The following is a 17,732-nucleotide window of genomic DNA, read 5'->3' as shown; positions in this document are numbered from 1 at the left end:
ACAGTGCGGATACTTGGATAAGGGCAGAGAGCTTGTTTGAATAAAAAACAGTTATAAAATGGATGTAGTGGACAAATGGTGTAATTCAGTTTTAATATAATGTATGCTTTTATATATTTTTCTTGATTTAGATTGTTTTTAACTTGAAACTATTGTCCTGAAGAAGGTGACGACCTTATTTCACCGAAATGCCGCGTCGTCAATTTTCGCCTTAGAACACAAAGTGTTTTATTATGTATTGTAATGGTTTTTTAATAAATTGATGGTTTTATCGTAATAATGGAAATATAATATATTGTTTGATAAATAAAATAAGAAAAACACGCTATTCCTTTGCCAACTTTTTGCCCACATTGCATTTTGATTGAACTTACTTCTGTGATAATATATAACATTGTACGTATAAATGATAGCTTATATATGTAAATTTGTTAATTTGATCTGACTCCACTCTCTACCTACCACACCGGTGATTAATGTAACAGCTCCAGAATAGAATAGACCACGTGAGATTTTTTCCTTACAAAACAAGGAAAAGGGATTTGTGTATTTGTTGAATATAAACCCATTCCCTTTTCTTAAAAAGGGTTTCTCCCAATATTTTGTTATCCCATGTATGGTAAATGCACATACGTTGTGGAAAAAAAAGAATTTGGGCAATTCACGTCGACGTGCACCGCCCCTCACAGAAAGACGACATGATGCAGGAAGGAGAAGGAGAGAGAAACCACGATGGGAGATAGGTAGGGGGAATGGGCCTGGGGTGGGGGTTAATTTTTAAGGGATTACGGTAGTGTTTGTGTAGTGTAGGGTAGTGTTTCAGGGTTTAGGTTAGTGTTGGTATAGTGTAGGGTAGTGTTGGTGTAGTGTAGGGTAGGGTAGTGTTTTAGGGTTTAGTGTAGTGTAGGGTTATGTATGTGTAGTGTGGGGAAGTGTTTTAGGGTTTAGGGTAGTGTTGTGTTGGTGTAGGGTAGGGTAGTGTTTGTGTAGTGTAGGGTAGTGTTTGTGTAGTATAGGGTAGTGTTATAGGGTAGTGTTTGTGTAGTGTAGGCTAGTGTTTGTGTAGGGTAGTGTTTTAGGGTTTAGGGTAGTGTTTATTTAGTGTAGGGTAGTGTTTGTGTAGTGTAGGGTAGTGTTTAGGGTAGTGTTGTGGTGTTGGTGTAGGGTTGTGTTTGTGTAGTGTAGGGTAGTTTTATAGGGTAGTGTTTTAGGGTTTAGGGTATTGTTTGTGTAGTGTAGGCTAGTGTTTGTGTAGTGTAGGGCAGTGTTTTAGGGTTTATGGTAGTGTTTGTGTAGTGTAGGGTAGTATTTGTATAGTGTAGGGTAGTGTTGTGGTAGTGATGTAGTGTAGGGTAGTGTTTGTGTAGTGAGGGTAGTGTTTTAGGGTTTAGGGTAGTGTTGTGGTGTAGGTGTAGTGTAGGGTAGTGTTTGTGTAGTGTAGGTTAGTGTTCTTTGCAGGGTACTCTCACTTACCTTTAAACCTTTTACTATGAGTATACCTTTACCACGCATGCCTTTCCGTTGTAATGGCATGCGTGGTAAAAGTATAGTCGTGGTAAAAGTTTGCGTTGTCATAAATTGCGGGGTGATTGACTTTGCGTGGTAAATATTTTGTGGTGATAGTATGCGGAGTGATTGTTAGCGGAGTAACATCATATATTCCTCCCTTAGTCCCATGTGTTCCATTGTGGTATGTAGGAAGTCCCATCTTACCGAGTCAAATACCTTTACTAGGTTTAATGGCAGGATACGAGCATACTGGGTATTAGTTCCGTTCAGGATGATACATACTGTGAATAAGCTACCGCAGGTTCCCAGAGGTGGACCTGGTCTGCATAAATCCGTTCTGATCCCCATGTATCAGGCAGTCATAAAGGGTAGGAGTCAGGAGGCCAGCAGCTTGCTTAAGACTTTAAAGTCATCATTAAGCATGGAGAGGGGATGGAAATCTGACATTTGCAGCTCCGATGTTTTGTCTTCAGGAGGGGTATGACCAGGCATCTCTAGTGGAGGGAGATAATTCGGATCTAGCGTTTGTGCATCAATGGAGTAAAACTCTACCATCTGGTCCCGGAGTCTTTCACTTAGCCAGCTCCTTGATCGCTGCGCAGATTTCCATTGCTATCACTGGTCCTCATAGGCCCTCCCTCAGGCTGGGTACCAAAGTCTTTAAGATCCAGAGGTGTTCTAAAACCAACTGTGTTCTCCCGCATCTTCGGACTCGATTTACTGTATAGTTCTTCATAGTAGTTCCTGAATGTCTCCTTCACTTCCCTTGGGTTGTATAAACACACAATAAGGTGCACCAAATCGTATCTATAGAAAAATAAGCAGTCCAAAGAGGAAGGGTTTCCAAATTACGTATAAATCTTCATTTGATTCTGTATGTTGTTTCAAAGGTTTTTATAAATATGGGCTAATCAAACAGCCAATGCGTTTCGTCCAACACCCTGGACTTCTTCAGGGCAAAGTCAACAGTATCGCGACTCGTGAAATTGATCTTCTATTTCCGTCCCCAGTTCCAATTAGATTTCAAATCTTAAGCGTCACATCGAACTTATCCTGTAAACAATGTTCTCCCGATATGAACGAAAGTGTAAGGTAATAGCATCCATTTTGTCCACCAATCACCTATCGCAAAGGTTTCCGAATTTTTGATACTGGGGTATCAATCAAACCTCAAACAAGGTACAAAAAACAGTACCCGAGGCACCAGAGCTATGGTCAAGTGCTTGCTAGGAAGTTGGCAGGAATGAAAAGATGACTGACTTAAGGAAAAACAACTCTCTCAGCCAACCACATCCGTACCAACCCCATAAATTCACTTAAGCCTTTGTTTGTTTTCAGTGCAGTGTTGAGATTTTATGATCCTGTGTCACACCCAAGAGGAGGTCTCTGAGCACAACCCTCTGTGGGCGGCTTTGAGCCATGCACTGCGCTCGACCTGCCACTGAAAGCCAGCCCCTACTGTGCCCAGCCGGAAAAATGTTGGTTGACTACACGGTCTGGTCTGCAGCTAAACCATTTTTTTTTGTTTACCTTTATATATATTTTTTTTACTTCAGTCCCAGGTCAAGCTTTGCATCCTGATACCGAAGACCCAAGCTTCCTTAACTGAACTATGCCAGAACTGCAGCTTTCCTTCTGGTACTGCAGTCCCTACATCGCACAGTAAAGCTTGCACTTGTCAACAGCACTAGGCTACAAGGCTTGCCCTGGGACCACTGTTCCTATTTCGCAACTAGAGAACCAGGAGCCTCACTAATGTCCGTGGTTCCAACCACTTGGATCTGCAGATCCCGTGACAGCAGTATAATTTGTTTTTAGGTCTCGGCTAGCGTAGGCTGCGCACATGCACAGTCTCGCTGGCGAGATTTTATGTTTCTTAACAGCGAGGGTAAACCCCGCCCCTCTTCTCCATTGGCTAGCTTCCTAAACAGCGGCCAGCCATTGGAGAAGAGGTTTTAGTGATGTCATTTCTTCCATCTAAGCCCCGTCTTTTTCGGATTGAGGGGCATGTTTTTTCGTTTCTTTCTCATTCTTCTCCATTGGCTGAAATGTAACAACAACAGTCAAAAACACGCCCGTTGTTTACATTCCAGCCAATGGAGAAGAGGGGAGAAAGAAAAACACGCCACCCAGTGTGCAAAGGACGGGGCTAAGTGAGAAATGGCGAGCGCGTCGGGACGTTTTTTATTTTTTTTGTCCTCATGAAAATACGCACAAGCGAGTGTGGCTTCAGCCTTATCAGCCAATTTAGTGTAATAAAATATCATCCAGTGATAGAGATAAACCAGTGCACAGAAACCATTCTTCGATACTCTGCAGCAGGTTAAAACCCAGAATTGTGCAGCAGAAATATTCCTGTTAGCACCGGAATTTTTGCCAATGCACGCAGTAACACCACACCCATCAGCACTGAAAGCCATCTTTAAATTACAGATTTCAATGGTATTGAAATAACGCCAACACCTCCCAGTGAGAGGCTTCCCCCGTCTGTGCCAGCATTCCGCCCAAACAACCAGCGAGGAAACCTAATGTTCCGACTGCCGTGCACACAGCGCAGAGAACCAGCTGTGAGTTCCGCCGCCCTCCGTCTCTTCCACCCAACCGACAGTGCAGCGTTGCCCGGAGTCCCTAACTCACCATGGCCGACAGCTAGAAACTAGACAACCAGTGCCTAAAGAATTTCAACAACAAAAGGCCACGATTTGGAGGTACGCAGCCATAGTCATATTGTGCGGGAGTCAGCCGACTCGCTCTGGGCCAGCGCCCCATTTCGGCCTTTCTTCCCTTGATCTGGGACTTAAGCGAGTGGTGTGCGACCCGGAAGAGGCCTAGATAGGCCGCCCGGCCTATTGGCGGGGAAATGCTAGTGGTGTTGGAAGCAGTAATGGAGAGGTGGTTCTGTCTGGATAGTGGGGAGTTCTAGAGCAACGCCAGCGTAACAATATATTTGAATTCTCCCGCCCTCTGTTGGTTGTCGTTGCTGACTATGGTGGGCCCGCGTCTCCTTTCAGTGTTTTATTAAGTGCGTGAGCTTGATCAGTCCCTCCGTTTGCGGTTCTGCTGCTCAGGCTCATGAGTCCGGCTTTGTCCGGTCACATGACTTTGCCGGGCAGATCCTGGTTTAAAAACAAACTTCACCTCCATCGGTTTTTAACCTGGTCCGGCGGGAGCTGGGGGCACGCACATTTATTTATATATATATTTTTATTAAGTAAACGAGAAAATAACAAGTAACTATGGGATAGGCGGCATGGTTGTGGAGGTCATTATTTTGCTGCAGATCTTCTTATTTGGCAATGCAGACTTAATAGTCCTACACTTTTATATAATAATGTTCCATTGAAGTTCTGCTGGCGCATAATTGACCACCCCCTGACTTGCCACTTACTGACGTGATGAATACAATGGCCCAAATGTGAGGTTAATGGACGCCAGCGCACCGGCTGATCTGGACTGAGGAAAGCAACGGGTGAGCTCTGGGAGTTGGTGGGGGCCTCAAATGACCCATTTGTAAATAAGGAGAGTCCCCGGGGTGAGGGTGTGTGTGTGGCTCTGTGTGTTTGTGTGTGTGTGACTCTGTGTGTGTGGCTCTGTGTGTGTGTGTGTGTGGTTCTGTGTGTGTGTGTGTGACTCTCTATGTGTGGGTGTGTGGCTCTCTGTGTGTGGGTGTGGTGCAAATGCAATAGGTCTCGTATTTGCGAGAGATTAAGCTATTGGGATTGTAAATGACAATGCCATATATTTATCTGTTTTCAAAACCAACACATAAATAAAAAGTTTGTCATTTACAAAGCCAATAGCTCTAACTTTTCCGAAGGCGAGACCGTTGCATTGTAAATGCTTGTTAATAAATGTAAGCAGAGAAGAACTCTTTGGGAGCACCGCCACATTGGTCTAGGAGACACCGTGTCCTACCTTTTGATTGTAATGATGTGTGCACTGAGTTCTTATAACCTGTAAAGGCGGTTGCAACATTTACTTTCAATGCTGCAGCCATCCAGTGAGATTGTTTCAGATAGAATAATGGATCCAAAATGACTGACTGAAGGAAAAAAAACTCTCTCAGCCAATCACATGTGAATATTTTTCACATTTTGGAGCAACAGAAGTCCTTAGTAGCACTACTGCAGATGCTCTGTGAATTAACAGTATACATACCTCTAAAAATGTAACATGTCCAACCTGAGCACCTTTTTATAAGCTGATCTTTTTTTTAAACTACTCAACGATGTACACCAAACCAAGAAAAACACAAATTATAAGTATAGCTCTACCTTCATACTAAATTTGGTGTAATTCCATTTAGTCTTTTTTCTGTATTAATAAGGAAATAATCATATATCAGTTGGAATGAGAAATTGCATGTTTGGGACTCCCTATTTTTTTGGTCCTCCTTTCACTATCCCGCTCAAAACGTGCCTTGAAGAACCCAAAGCGGGTGCACATTTTTGGGGGGTTGGGGTATGAGGGAGTTTCATACAGAATCATTGAACTGTGCCAAAGTTATTAAGAAAACAAAAGATCCCTTTATTATGGAAGTGTGTTTCAACCTTAAATTCATTGCCACTGTCACTATCGGACTAGGTACAGGGTCAGGAATAGCGACTCTGGTTAAGTCTGGGTTTCCATTGAAAAGGCAATATCTGCTTTGCTTATAACTTTTAGTATGAAAAAGGTCAACCCAATATTCCCTTGTGGGCTTGGGTATCAACTATTAGGCAGGGTAAACTGCCAACAGGGAATCATTCAAAAGAGGAATTATAACGTTTAAGTTAGCTAGGGATGTCCTTGGGTGACATCATATATACATTTGTTACAAATTGTGAACAGTAAACTGTTGAATGAATCACAAAGACAGGCATATATGCTTTTGAATTAGACAAATTGTATTTGATTCAAACACATAGTAAATGAAGGGGTTCGAAGATGGTTATAATAGATGGTACATTGGCAATGTGTTATCCAAAAAAGCTTCATACTGTTGCTCTTTAACCCCTTCGCCGTGGCATGAATTTCTCTGCGGTGCGGAGGTGGGGGTTGAGAGCGGCGCTGCTGTGCTTGTGATGGAACCACGCCATCATGAGTCACGGGCAACGTGTGCTCATGATGGCGTGGTTCCGTCACGGCACCGCCCGCTCATTAATTCGCCTGCTTAGGCGGGGAATTAATGCTGCGTGCGCTGAGCGACAGCCGCATGACGGAACCACGCCGTCATGAGCACACGCTGCCCGTGGCTCATGACGACGTGGTTCCGTCATGCGCACACAAGGGGTTAACATTTGGCAATGTACCGAAGGCTCACTGTTTAGTGAAAACACATCAATGTCTGTCTTAGTATTTAAGACATTTGTGAATTTCACAAGAATAGTCTAAAGGAGAGATGAGTGGTTCGTCAACGTTTCGGTCTCATACGTTCAAAATCCACAAGATCATCTTCAGGACCACAATATTTAATGAAGATACATTAAAGACCCTACCACACATAATAGCAAAGGGTCAAAAGTAGAAGAATCAAAAAAGTGCCTGTTAAAAGCATTATACATCTGTTGTGGATAAGAGAGAAAAGAAAGGAAAACCATCTCCAAGACTTTGGAGATGGCGTTTTTGAAGTAAAAGGAACCCTCATCTGAGTTAAAAACTGATTAAAAAATCATGCTCCATGGAAATGACATCCAAGAGAAGGAAACGATTGTGTGCAGCCAATGTGTTTCCTAGAATAGCCGAACCTTTTCAAGACAAAGTAAAAAAGTCTCACAAGTGTGCCCAATAATAGACTGATAGTGATCAAAACTAATAGCTGAGTGGTAAATTCTAAACAATTCGCCTCTAGAGGAGAATCCACTCCTGAAGGGCAACTAATTACATAAAACATGAAGGCCAATCGTTAGTATGGCGTCCTCAGAGTCAAATCAAAACAGAGGAATTCAGTGTATGAACCCTACTTACTCATAAATCTCATAGTGCTTTAAAAGACACTGAAGGCTGTGACGTTATTCAGAGTGTGTTCCTCAACCGTGGCATTAGCCAATAGTATAAATCATGTACACGAACAGCCAGAGTAAATCCAGTGTTTCTATGGGGCATGACAAGATGACATAAAACCAAAATAAGCGGTCAGACATACATTGCTTCACTGTTGGCTGAAATAATGCCTAGTTCCCCGCTAACTGCAAACTGATACTTTTGGTTGGCTCTTTATATTTTCTAGATGCTTTTTGCCTTAAAACTCATATCTCTGGTTCCCCTTATCCAATTTTAATAATTTTGGAGTCTTTTTACTCATGAACTGTTCTCTTTTGTTCTATTGGTTTGGGAACCTTATTTTATTTTTTTCTAAATAAGTTGGCACTGCTTAAATGAAGCACACATTTTTGGGGGAAATTGCTGATTGCTTATACTATAGCCACCAGGATAAGCAGAGTTAAAACTTAGAACTGTTTTGAGACCTAACCAGGGTGTATTTATTAAGTTGGTAAGGGTACTCCCATGCCAAATTAATAACCCACTTACTGACAGGGGGCATACCCTGATCCATAGGCCCATGTGTGTACCCCCAGAGGGATTCCCCTGGTATTAATATAACCAAGCGAAACCGCTTTTCCTCTGTGCACTGTTGCTGATCCAAATTGGGAATTAATAGACGAAATTACTCAAATATATAGCAAAAAAGTATACAAAAAGGCTCAGCTTGTGACTTAGTTCAATACTTTTTTACTGAACATATGTAGTCCAACGAAACATTATTACATTCCATAATGTTTAGTCTGAATTTTCAATACAGTCCTTTTGCAATCCATTACATTCTTTCAAGAAATGCCCAATGCATTTCGGGCCACACGGCCCTTCATCAGGGGCAGTATCGGCAAGTAGATCAGGACATGCTTCTTTCAGTCATCCTTTCAAGCTCAGCACCTCCAGACACTTAGCGGTCCCTGAATTCAGCCTAACATCCATTGTCCGTTATTAGTATTTTTTTAACGGATGACATGTGTAGTTAACTTCAGTTCTTCCGGGTCGCATGACAGCCTACAAAAAAGTATTGAACTAAGTCACAAGCTGAGCCTTTTTGTATAATTTTTTGCTATATATTTGAGTAATTTCGTCTATTAATTCCCAATTTGGATCAGCAACAGTGCACAGAGGAAAAGCGGTTTCGCTTGGTTATATTAGTTCTTGTTTAAGGCGCGATTGGGACATTACGCCTACCTCAGTAGCACGCTTTGTTTAAAATTTTCACAAAAAGTTTAGAATTAGCGTAACCCAGGAGTGCCCCTCCTCTCAACATATTCTGTTTTATTCCCCTGGTATTACCATTTCTGAAAAAGTACATTTTGTTGCAGAATTTTTCGATTCTGGATCTTCCCTGGATACTGTGGATCCCCTTGGCAGTCTCAGGATCCTCAAACCCTGAAAAAATGAAGTAAATATTGGTTTTGTGCACCTCAACTGTGCACAGCCACCAGCTGGCCACTAGCATTAGGGATCAGTAGCCGTGGGGGTTGGGCAAATTGAGTGTTGGCAGCCAACAGTGTGTTGGGCTGAGAGACTGGCAGGAGGTCATTTCTTGCGGCCAAATCCTGCTGTGCTCCCCCACAGGCCGAGTGCAGCGGAGATTAGCTGTTAGTATAGATTTTGAATGTATATCATTGAAAAACTCACTCCAAAAGTCTTAGTGTAGGTACGGTTAGCTTTGGTAATAAACCCTTATTGTATGTAAAAACTCTGAAATCCCCTTTAAAAACCACAACCCCCTCTAAATTCTCAGCTATGGTTTACTATGTAAACCTTAGATTGCACATTTGCCACTCAAAAGCATAACTTTTTTTTTAAAAAGAGTTTTATGTAGCGCGAACTTGACCCAAATCGGGTATCAGAGTGCTTTACATAGCACCAGTTGCATTATGAGGACACATTCATTTTTTTGTAAGGCATATGTATCTTATGTTTTTTTAGTCGCAAACTCTACGATTCACAAAAAAGCAATGTTTGCGACAAAAAAAATCAGAAAATGCGATGTATGATTAAAATCGCATCGCAAAATGAAGGAATCGCAAAATTTGTGAGTCCTCAATTTTGCGTCAGCATTTAAGGAATCGCAAATTGCGATTCCCTAAATGCTATGTATGAAGCACCCAAGTTGTGCGATTTCTCATTAAGAAATCGCAAATTACCACCAGCTTGAAGTTGGTGGTAATTTGCGATTTCTTTCACAAATGCACATTTTGGCATTTGTAAAGGTGCCTTGTGGCGCACATAAATGCCCTTAGGGCAGTGTTCTTCAAACTGTGGGGCGCGCCATCCCAGGGAGGGCGCGACGCCATCCTAAACTACTACCATTGTTTTCCACATCGCAAGTCGTTTTCTTTCGGTATTTCTGTACCCATTTCAAATGGGGATTTCAGATTGGCCAGCTCCGGAACAGCAGCCCAATCAACACATAGGAATGTCACCCACTGACGTTCCACCAATGAGGCTGCAGCAGCATAGATGGCAGGAAGTCCCGCGAAATGTGCTAGCTAGTAACTGCTGCATACACCAACTTGTTTCTTCATTCCTGCTGTTTGTTTCATGGTTTTACCGCAGTGCAGTGTAATATATATTGTACACACTTTCTGTACTTATTTATTGTTTAAGCTTGGCATGTGCGGAATAGTTGTATACGCACATGCTGTGTAATTATTATTTAAACAAGCAAGTGTTGAAAAAGCATTCTCGTGCTTCCAACCTCCTCCTTGAAGTATGAACGGTCTCAACTTACAGATTCCGTTTGGACTTCAAGGAGGAATGACGCACTCCAGTGGTGACTTCATTATACTTAAATAAATCATTAAATTATCTTCAATCCTGCTTTGTTGGATCTTCTTTATTTTGGCAAGAAGCACTTCATTTCACGCAGTGAAGTAGTTTGCTGGTATCTTGACGCCTTGGAAGATCACCAACAGGTAAGTGGAGTGGGCTTTTGTAATGGAATTGCACCCTAATATACTGCTGGGCCATTTAGTGCTGCCCAGTTTTCGATGGTGGGTGAGTGAGTGAGTGAGTATGTATGTGAAGGGATGGGTGGATGTCAGAGTGGTTTAGTGAAAGGGTGAATGAAAGGGTGAATGGATGGATAATGAGAGAAAGGATGGATGGGTGAATGGGAGGATGGATGGATGGATTAGAGAAAAGATAAATAGATGGATGTATGGGTGGATGGATGAGTGAAATGATGGATGGATTGATAAGTGAAAGGATGGATGGACGAATGAAAGGGTGGACTGATGGATGAGTGAGTGAAAGGGAGGGTAGATGAGTGAAGGAGTGAAAGGGTGGATGGATGAGAGAGGATGGATGAGTGATAGGGTCAATGGATGGATTCATGAGTGAATGAGTAGATGGTTGGGTGGGTGAATGGAAGGCTGGATGATGCCTAAGAGAAAGGGGGATGGAGAGAGAAAGGGAGGATGGATGGATGACTAAAAGGGTGAATGAGTTGAAGGGTGATTGACTGGATAGATGGATGAGTAAGTGAAAGAGTATACAGATGGATAGGGTGAAAGGGTGGATGCAGGGATGGATGAGTGAAACGATGGATTGAAGGATATATGGTGGATAGGTTTTCAAATGGTTAAAAATGTGTGGCCATGGGTGGGCACACAGATGGAAGGACATAGTGAAATTAATGAATGGTGAAAGTCTGAATGATGGATGGAATAATGATTACACCTTGTAGTCCCATTATCTTCAGAACATTGACATTCACATTTATATGAGTCCTTATCTTTATATAATATGTGTGTGATGTAAAGCACTCCAACACCCTGCCGTACATACTTGGGATGAGTAGCACTATAAAAGAAATCAAATACACATGAGGGACTGTCTATGCGAAGATGAGGGGCATCATTGGAGGGTGGTAGCAAGGCGGACTGACCGCACCGAGTATCAGGCGTTTCTCTGAGAGGCTGGAAAGGTGGGGGTGGGTTTGTTACTGGGGTCTGATACTGCAAAGTTCCTTGTATATCCAGCATTCTTTAGGCAACAATAAAAGCGGCATCACATATTCAGGTGTGGTTCACCAGGGACTGGTGATTAATGTACCTGCTGGAAGATTGAGTTTTGAGCTGTGTAATAAGCCTCTGTCATTTAACCACACCCACTCACAAACCTGCAGTTAGCCTAACACACTTATTGTGTTGGACATTATTTGCCGGATATGGCCCGGGATATGAAGGTGGCGGTCGGTTATGTGGTGTATGAGGTTCCAGAAATTTATGTCAGGTGGTGGGGGGTGGCCGACATTTAAAAAAAATGAGCTGGGGGGGCTCAGCCTACACAAGTTTGAAGAGCTCTGCCTTAGGGCATGTATGTGCGCCATATGCGCACACAAGTACATTTCAGGGGTGCATCAGGGTGTCCTTATGACACCCTCGCACCCTTGAAATTATTCTCAATTTGCGATTCTCAAATTGCGAATCTCAAATTGAGAATAACTTCCCATTCATTCCTATGGGCCTCCTGGCCCATAGAAATGAATGCGAAAGTTTTCCTTAGTTGCGATTCACAATTTCCTAATCTCAATTAAGAAATCGCTAAAAGATAGCGTTTTTTTTTTACATACATCCCTTTTTGAATTCTCAAATAGAGATTTCTAAAAAATCGCTATTTGAGAATCGTAAATAAGGATGTTGATACATATGGCCCCAAGTGAATTACCCAGAATCACCGGGTGTTCAGCGTCATTGCCGAGACTCGAACCCAGTTCCCCAGACCACCCAAGCCGTTAGACCAACTCCTCTTCCCATTACTTGCACACCAAATGCATTTCTTATGCCCTCACAATTTATATAACAATAACTAAATAGATATCACACCACGTATTTAAATTACAACACAGATATAAAGAAATCATGCTATATTTAGAGTTCTGCTTAGATAATGCATCATGTAATTAGTAAGATTATGGTTTGTCATTTTGAAGTTGTTTGTCACATCCAGGGTAAGGTTAGAGCATTGCATTTGGAACGCGACTTATGGTTTGCAATGAAGGTTTGCCGAGTAAATAATGAATGCGGAATTTCAAAGAGGGGTGGTTGTGTGTGGTTTTCTTTTGTAACGACAGCTGTACTTTAAATGTGTTTTTAATTATGTGTATATAAATGCCTGCATTGCGCTTGTATTGCGTTTGCTTAATGTGTGAGACATCGAAAGGGGTTTGATGGGCCATATGCTAAACTTTGACAGATGCCTCATACGCCAACCTCTTGTCTCCACGTCTCATTCAGTTTCTGTGGGAACCACTGAGTTCCTAAAGTGAATCTTCAGTGGCCCCCACCATTAGGAAACATTTGCTGAGCTGAAGGTCTTCAGGCCCATTGCATAGCATGGTCCGCCTTGTTTAGGGAGGGATTCCAATGCTGTTTTTCTCTTGCAAATGTTTGCTATGTATGGTATGGTGGTCCCTGCAAAGAAGAAAACAAGTATTTCCCATAAGTTGGGAAGAAATTCCTTTTTCAGATTTCAAAAATAACCGCCCAGGTTTATCTTTGAAAAATTAAAATGCCTGTATACATGCCCAATGCCCACCTACTATGTAAAGGTGGACCAGATGACATTCTGCACTTCTGGCAAATAATTCCATGCCAGCCCAGTGGGTGAGCTGCAGGTGGGATGCTGGAAGCATTGCTTGCACTGCGTCTAGCAACTTGGTGAACACTGGACGAGGTCTAAATGACCTCCAAGCTTTTTTCTCATGCCATATGGAGAATTGTACAAGTTAACATAATCATTTGACATTTACTCTTTCTCATTTTCTTGTGCAGGTTCACTCAGAATATGTCGGTCTTTCGGAGAGATGTAGCAGAAGCACTACGAAGTGATGGAAACACAGAAATTTCCAGTTTAGATATGATGAGTTGACACAGAGTTTGATAAGCCCCATATTTGATAGACTCTGGAAATATTGTTAAATAGATGTTGCCCCCCACTCAAAATGTGTTTTGATTTTAATGATAAATTCAGCATTTTTGCCGAAAAGATTTCTAATTAGAAAAATGACATGAAGTCACAGTCTTACATTACAAACGTTTTCAACCTTTCTATGAAATTTTATTATTTCTATTCTTGTACATCTATAACATGGTGTGGTATTAGTAACCAAAGAACAAAATAAATACTATTTGCATCTAAACGTGTGCACGTAAATTATTCATGGTTGATCAAGGAAAATTAGTTAACTGTACAATTGAGAAAGCTTTTTCATCTGCAACTGCTTTTTGCAAAACATGTGTTGCTAAACAGACCATAGGCAAATTAAACTAAAATAAAGATACACCTCATATCTTTGTTCTCCCCTTTTGACATCCTTAAATTTAATACTTGTATTTTTTTCAAACATTATCTTTCAAGTTTCTAATGTGCAATAGAACTAGTACGTATTAGTAGTGTGATATATACACACACACACATACGTATATGTGGTTTAAATTAAAGAAAGGGAACTTTGAAAGTCATTACATGTTTATAAGAGGCTGACTTGAAAACACGGACAGAGGCAGAAAACATATCAATAAAAAAGTACTGGAGATGAGCATATCCCCTAACTCTAAATGCAGTCAATCTGAACGCAGAAAATTGTCTTTTTAATACGTTTTGCAGTGTAACAATGATTTTTCTATAGCAATGGAAATACTTTGTAAAATGGAATTGTAGTGTCTTCCGTTTTCTAGATCAATATAATTCTATAAAATTATCCAAATTAAAGCCACCATATCAAATAAAAGAATTTGTCAATGATTGATTGTCACCTGCAATGAAATTAAATATGAAGATATATTATTGTGGAAAAATAAGTCAAAAGCAAATAGTGAATGGTAAACGCTCACTCTAGGATCTATGGCATTCACATCACTGTGTACATTTCTTTACTTGCTATAAAGTGTGTATTAAATTGCAAGTGCATTAATCGATGGACTTTTCAGAGCAGATACATGGACTGTTATTTATTCTAAAAATAAAAAAATGTAAGTGTTCCCCTTGAGCAACAGGAAATAAATGTTGATCATTACCTAAAATTCTATGCACTTTGACAAACAAATATAACTGAAATAAGTAGCTAGTATAGGAATACAGAAAAACAGCATTGCTTAGTAACTGGAAAAAAGTGTTGATTGTCAGCTATTCAAAATCGTTGTTGCAAGTGTGGGTCCTAATCTTTACTTCTTGAATACATAGTTTGTGGCCCATAAGCCATAAGTATAAAAAGGGCATTAGAAATAGTGTGGAGTACTGTTCTTTCCCAGTTTTAATCGTGTGCAGCCAAGATCTTTTGTCATGAGCAATGTAGAAGAAGTAGGCTTTGTGTGAGCCCCTGTTGCTGTTGTCTTGTTTAGGGCAGCTCCATTCAGACATTGCTTGTTTATATTATCTGATAGAGATTTCTAGTCACAGATTCCTTATCTTAGAACTATCCACAGACATTCAACTGGGTCTGGGAATGCTTAAGCAGTACTTCTGCGCACTGGCAGGTGACATTGTTTGGCTGCGCCGGAAGTGGCATGCTAGGTACTTATACAGGGGTCACCCCAGTGTAATGATATCAGTTCTTTTTTTTACTCGCCAGTCTGTGCAGGTCCGGAGGACTACCACCAGTCAAATTTAGGCATACTTTTTTCTGCTGTATTTTTTAGGCTATTTTTTAGATTTTTCTCTTGGTCTGCTATGGTTGTCCACTAAAAAAAAAACAGCTTCAAACCCAGTGCTGACTGTCACAGGCAGATGCCTGTGACAGACCCACACTTGGTTTGTCTGTAGTGATTGGAGCAAGACCATGACTCCAAGACCTGTGAGGACTGCCAAACCATGAATCCGAAGGTGCTATGGGAATGCTTTTTGAATCTCCTCACCACCAAACATCGTACAACCCCGCGATGTTCAAGATCATGGTTGTGTGGAAGGTCCTCTGAACAATCGCGACAATCCTTGCCCCAGTCCAAGTCATCAGGTAAGTCCCACAAATGAAACACCTAAGAAGTTGAAGCAGTCTACAACTTCACCACGCCAGTCCACGTCTTTGAACGAGGCGTGGCACCAACGACACCATTTGTAGCCTCGCCGCCTTACTTGCACTGCAAAGCCTATGCACATAATTGCACAGAAAACAATAAAGACAGCATATTCCCAAGTACAGAGACATACAGTTTATTTCATAGGTTTCTGAAAGTCTCTTTATAATAAGATGGTTAATGGCTCTTTGCTCATTTGCTATTATGAAAAGCCACATTTCCTGTATATCCGTTTTTTTAAATGTACAATTTTTTTAATGCATGTAACTTGTAAAGTTAAAAATCACCTCTGGTAGTTATGTCTCTGTCCTTCGGGAATATACTGTCTTTATTGTTTTTATGGTCAATTATGTGTTCATGTATTTATAGTATTTTTGGGTTTATGTTTTTGTATAGATTTTGTAAGCACATTCAGATTTATATACTGTTTGTATCAATTATATTACAGCCCTGAAGAAGTCCATTTTTGTGGATGAAACGTGTTGGCTATTTCTGCTGTAATATTTGGCGTTCTGTTTTTAACAAGCAAAATAAAGAGAAGAACTGGAATATTCTGAAATTTGATCGAGACTTTTTTCATGTGAAAATATTGAGTGTGATGCATCTCTATTTGTATTACTATATGATGTTCAAACATGCTTGATACCATAATGCTTCAATAAAGATGCCGTTTCATGTGAAACCAACTGCATGCAATTATCTTTCAGCACCTTATTCGACAAACTTTCTTTCTAGCTTCACCCAAAAGTGTTATCACTGCCTCTGTGTTGACCTGCCCACCAAATTTGACATTTGCCCACTGGGAAATATGATCTACTGCCACAATGGCATACTTAGGCAAACAACCCACCCACACTGAATGAGCCAGAAATTTCTAGCAACAACTTCCATGGGCGTTCAGGAATGCTCACCATATTGCATGGATATCTCACCGTCTTTGCAATTTACCCCACTCCATGCTCTGGCCACAAAAAATATTACCTGCTACTACACACTTCTATTCACCCCAACCACCAACAATTAATCACACTCTCCATTTGGTCCAGGGGCAAAAGACTACACTACCCTCTTTCACATAAATCACAACAATCAATTGCTCACCACAGTACAAAATACCATTTTCCGACAGCAACTCATTCTTTAAACCTTAATAAACCAAAACTTAATCTAGCAACATTTTCTTTTGTGGGCAACCATCTTTAATCTATTGGTCAACTTGGCACAACGTTTCATCTTCCCGTACTGCCACCTGCCATTTTTGTTTTTAAATATCCCCAGCAGATGCCATGTTCACTGATGATACAGTAGCTGTGTCTCCATTCTCTACAGATATATGTGCAACATACCTGCCTTACCCTTCTTTGTCACAAGCAATCTGCAGATATAATCTACTAGAACATTACTGATGCCTAGCACATACTTCATTTTAAAAATCATACTCGAAGGGTCCATACAGTCACTTGGCAATCTTTGGAGTTACCGTAGCACATTCCTTGTCGTGAGCAAATCCACAAGAGACCTTTAATCTGTACACGTAACGAAAGGTATGCCCCACACATGTTCTGAAATGACACACACACTCTACAAAACCCAAGGCTTCCTTTGCAATTTTGTCAGAACCCCTTTTAGAGGCCATTGGATAAGCAGGAGCCACTGGGCCCAAACTATGGGGGTTGAGGCCTTTTACTCCTGATGTCCTATGACCCGATTTACCTTGTCTCCTTACCAACTGGGCCAAGTACCTGTTCAGCACTTGTCTCTCAAAAGTAGCCTAGTCTGGGCAGTCCAAGTCATCTTTTGGAGGGAGGGGGTTGGTAGATGTAAGCAAGTGAACACAGGCTCACAACTCAAAATATGCACAGTAGCAACAATACATTTTTCTCCAGTCAAATACTTGTTTTTATTTACAAATACAAAGTGAAATACAGCCTACACAAGCAATACATACAGTCCCCTGAGGTCAGGCTCTAGTGTTAGATAGACAGGTCCCTATACCCCACTTCGCTCTCATTAGAAGTAGGGGTTAGCCCCCTTTCACTATAGGCAACATTCAGGTTAGGCCCCACTAGCAGTTCAAGTCTCAAAAGTCCCACTCCGACTGTTTACAAAATCAAAAGTGTTCCAGCACCCAAATCCCTATGTGCCAAGACAAGTTTCCCCAGGGCCAGACTGAATGGT

General features: G+C 41.3%; 1 protein-coding gene across 2 annotated transcripts in view; it reads left to right on the top strand.

Moving 5' to 3' along the window:
• Positions 1–13,681, top strand: part of RANBP17 (RAN binding protein 17) — a 1,522,743-nt gene extending 1,509,062 nt beyond the window's left edge. For both annotated transcript variants that reach the window (XM_078653359.1, XM_078653358.1), the window contains exon 28: positions 13,314–13,681. In XM_078653359.1, coding sequence (XP_078509485.1) covers positions 13,314–13,410 — 97 coding nt within the window. In that variant the 3' untranslated portion in view covers positions 13,411–13,681. The remainder of the gene's footprint in view (positions 1–13,313) is intronic.
• The last annotated feature ends 4,051 nt before the right edge of the window (positions 13,682–17,732 follow it).

This window comes from Lissotriton helveticus, chromosome 7 (assembly GCF_964261635.1).
Source record: "Lissotriton helveticus chromosome 7, aLisHel1.1, whole genome shotgun sequence".
Lineage (NCBI taxonomy): Eukaryota > Metazoa > Chordata > Amphibia > Caudata > Salamandridae > Lissotriton > Lissotriton helveticus.
Note: the sequence above shows the minus strand (reverse complement) of the source record. Positions and strands in the feature narration are given on the sequence as shown.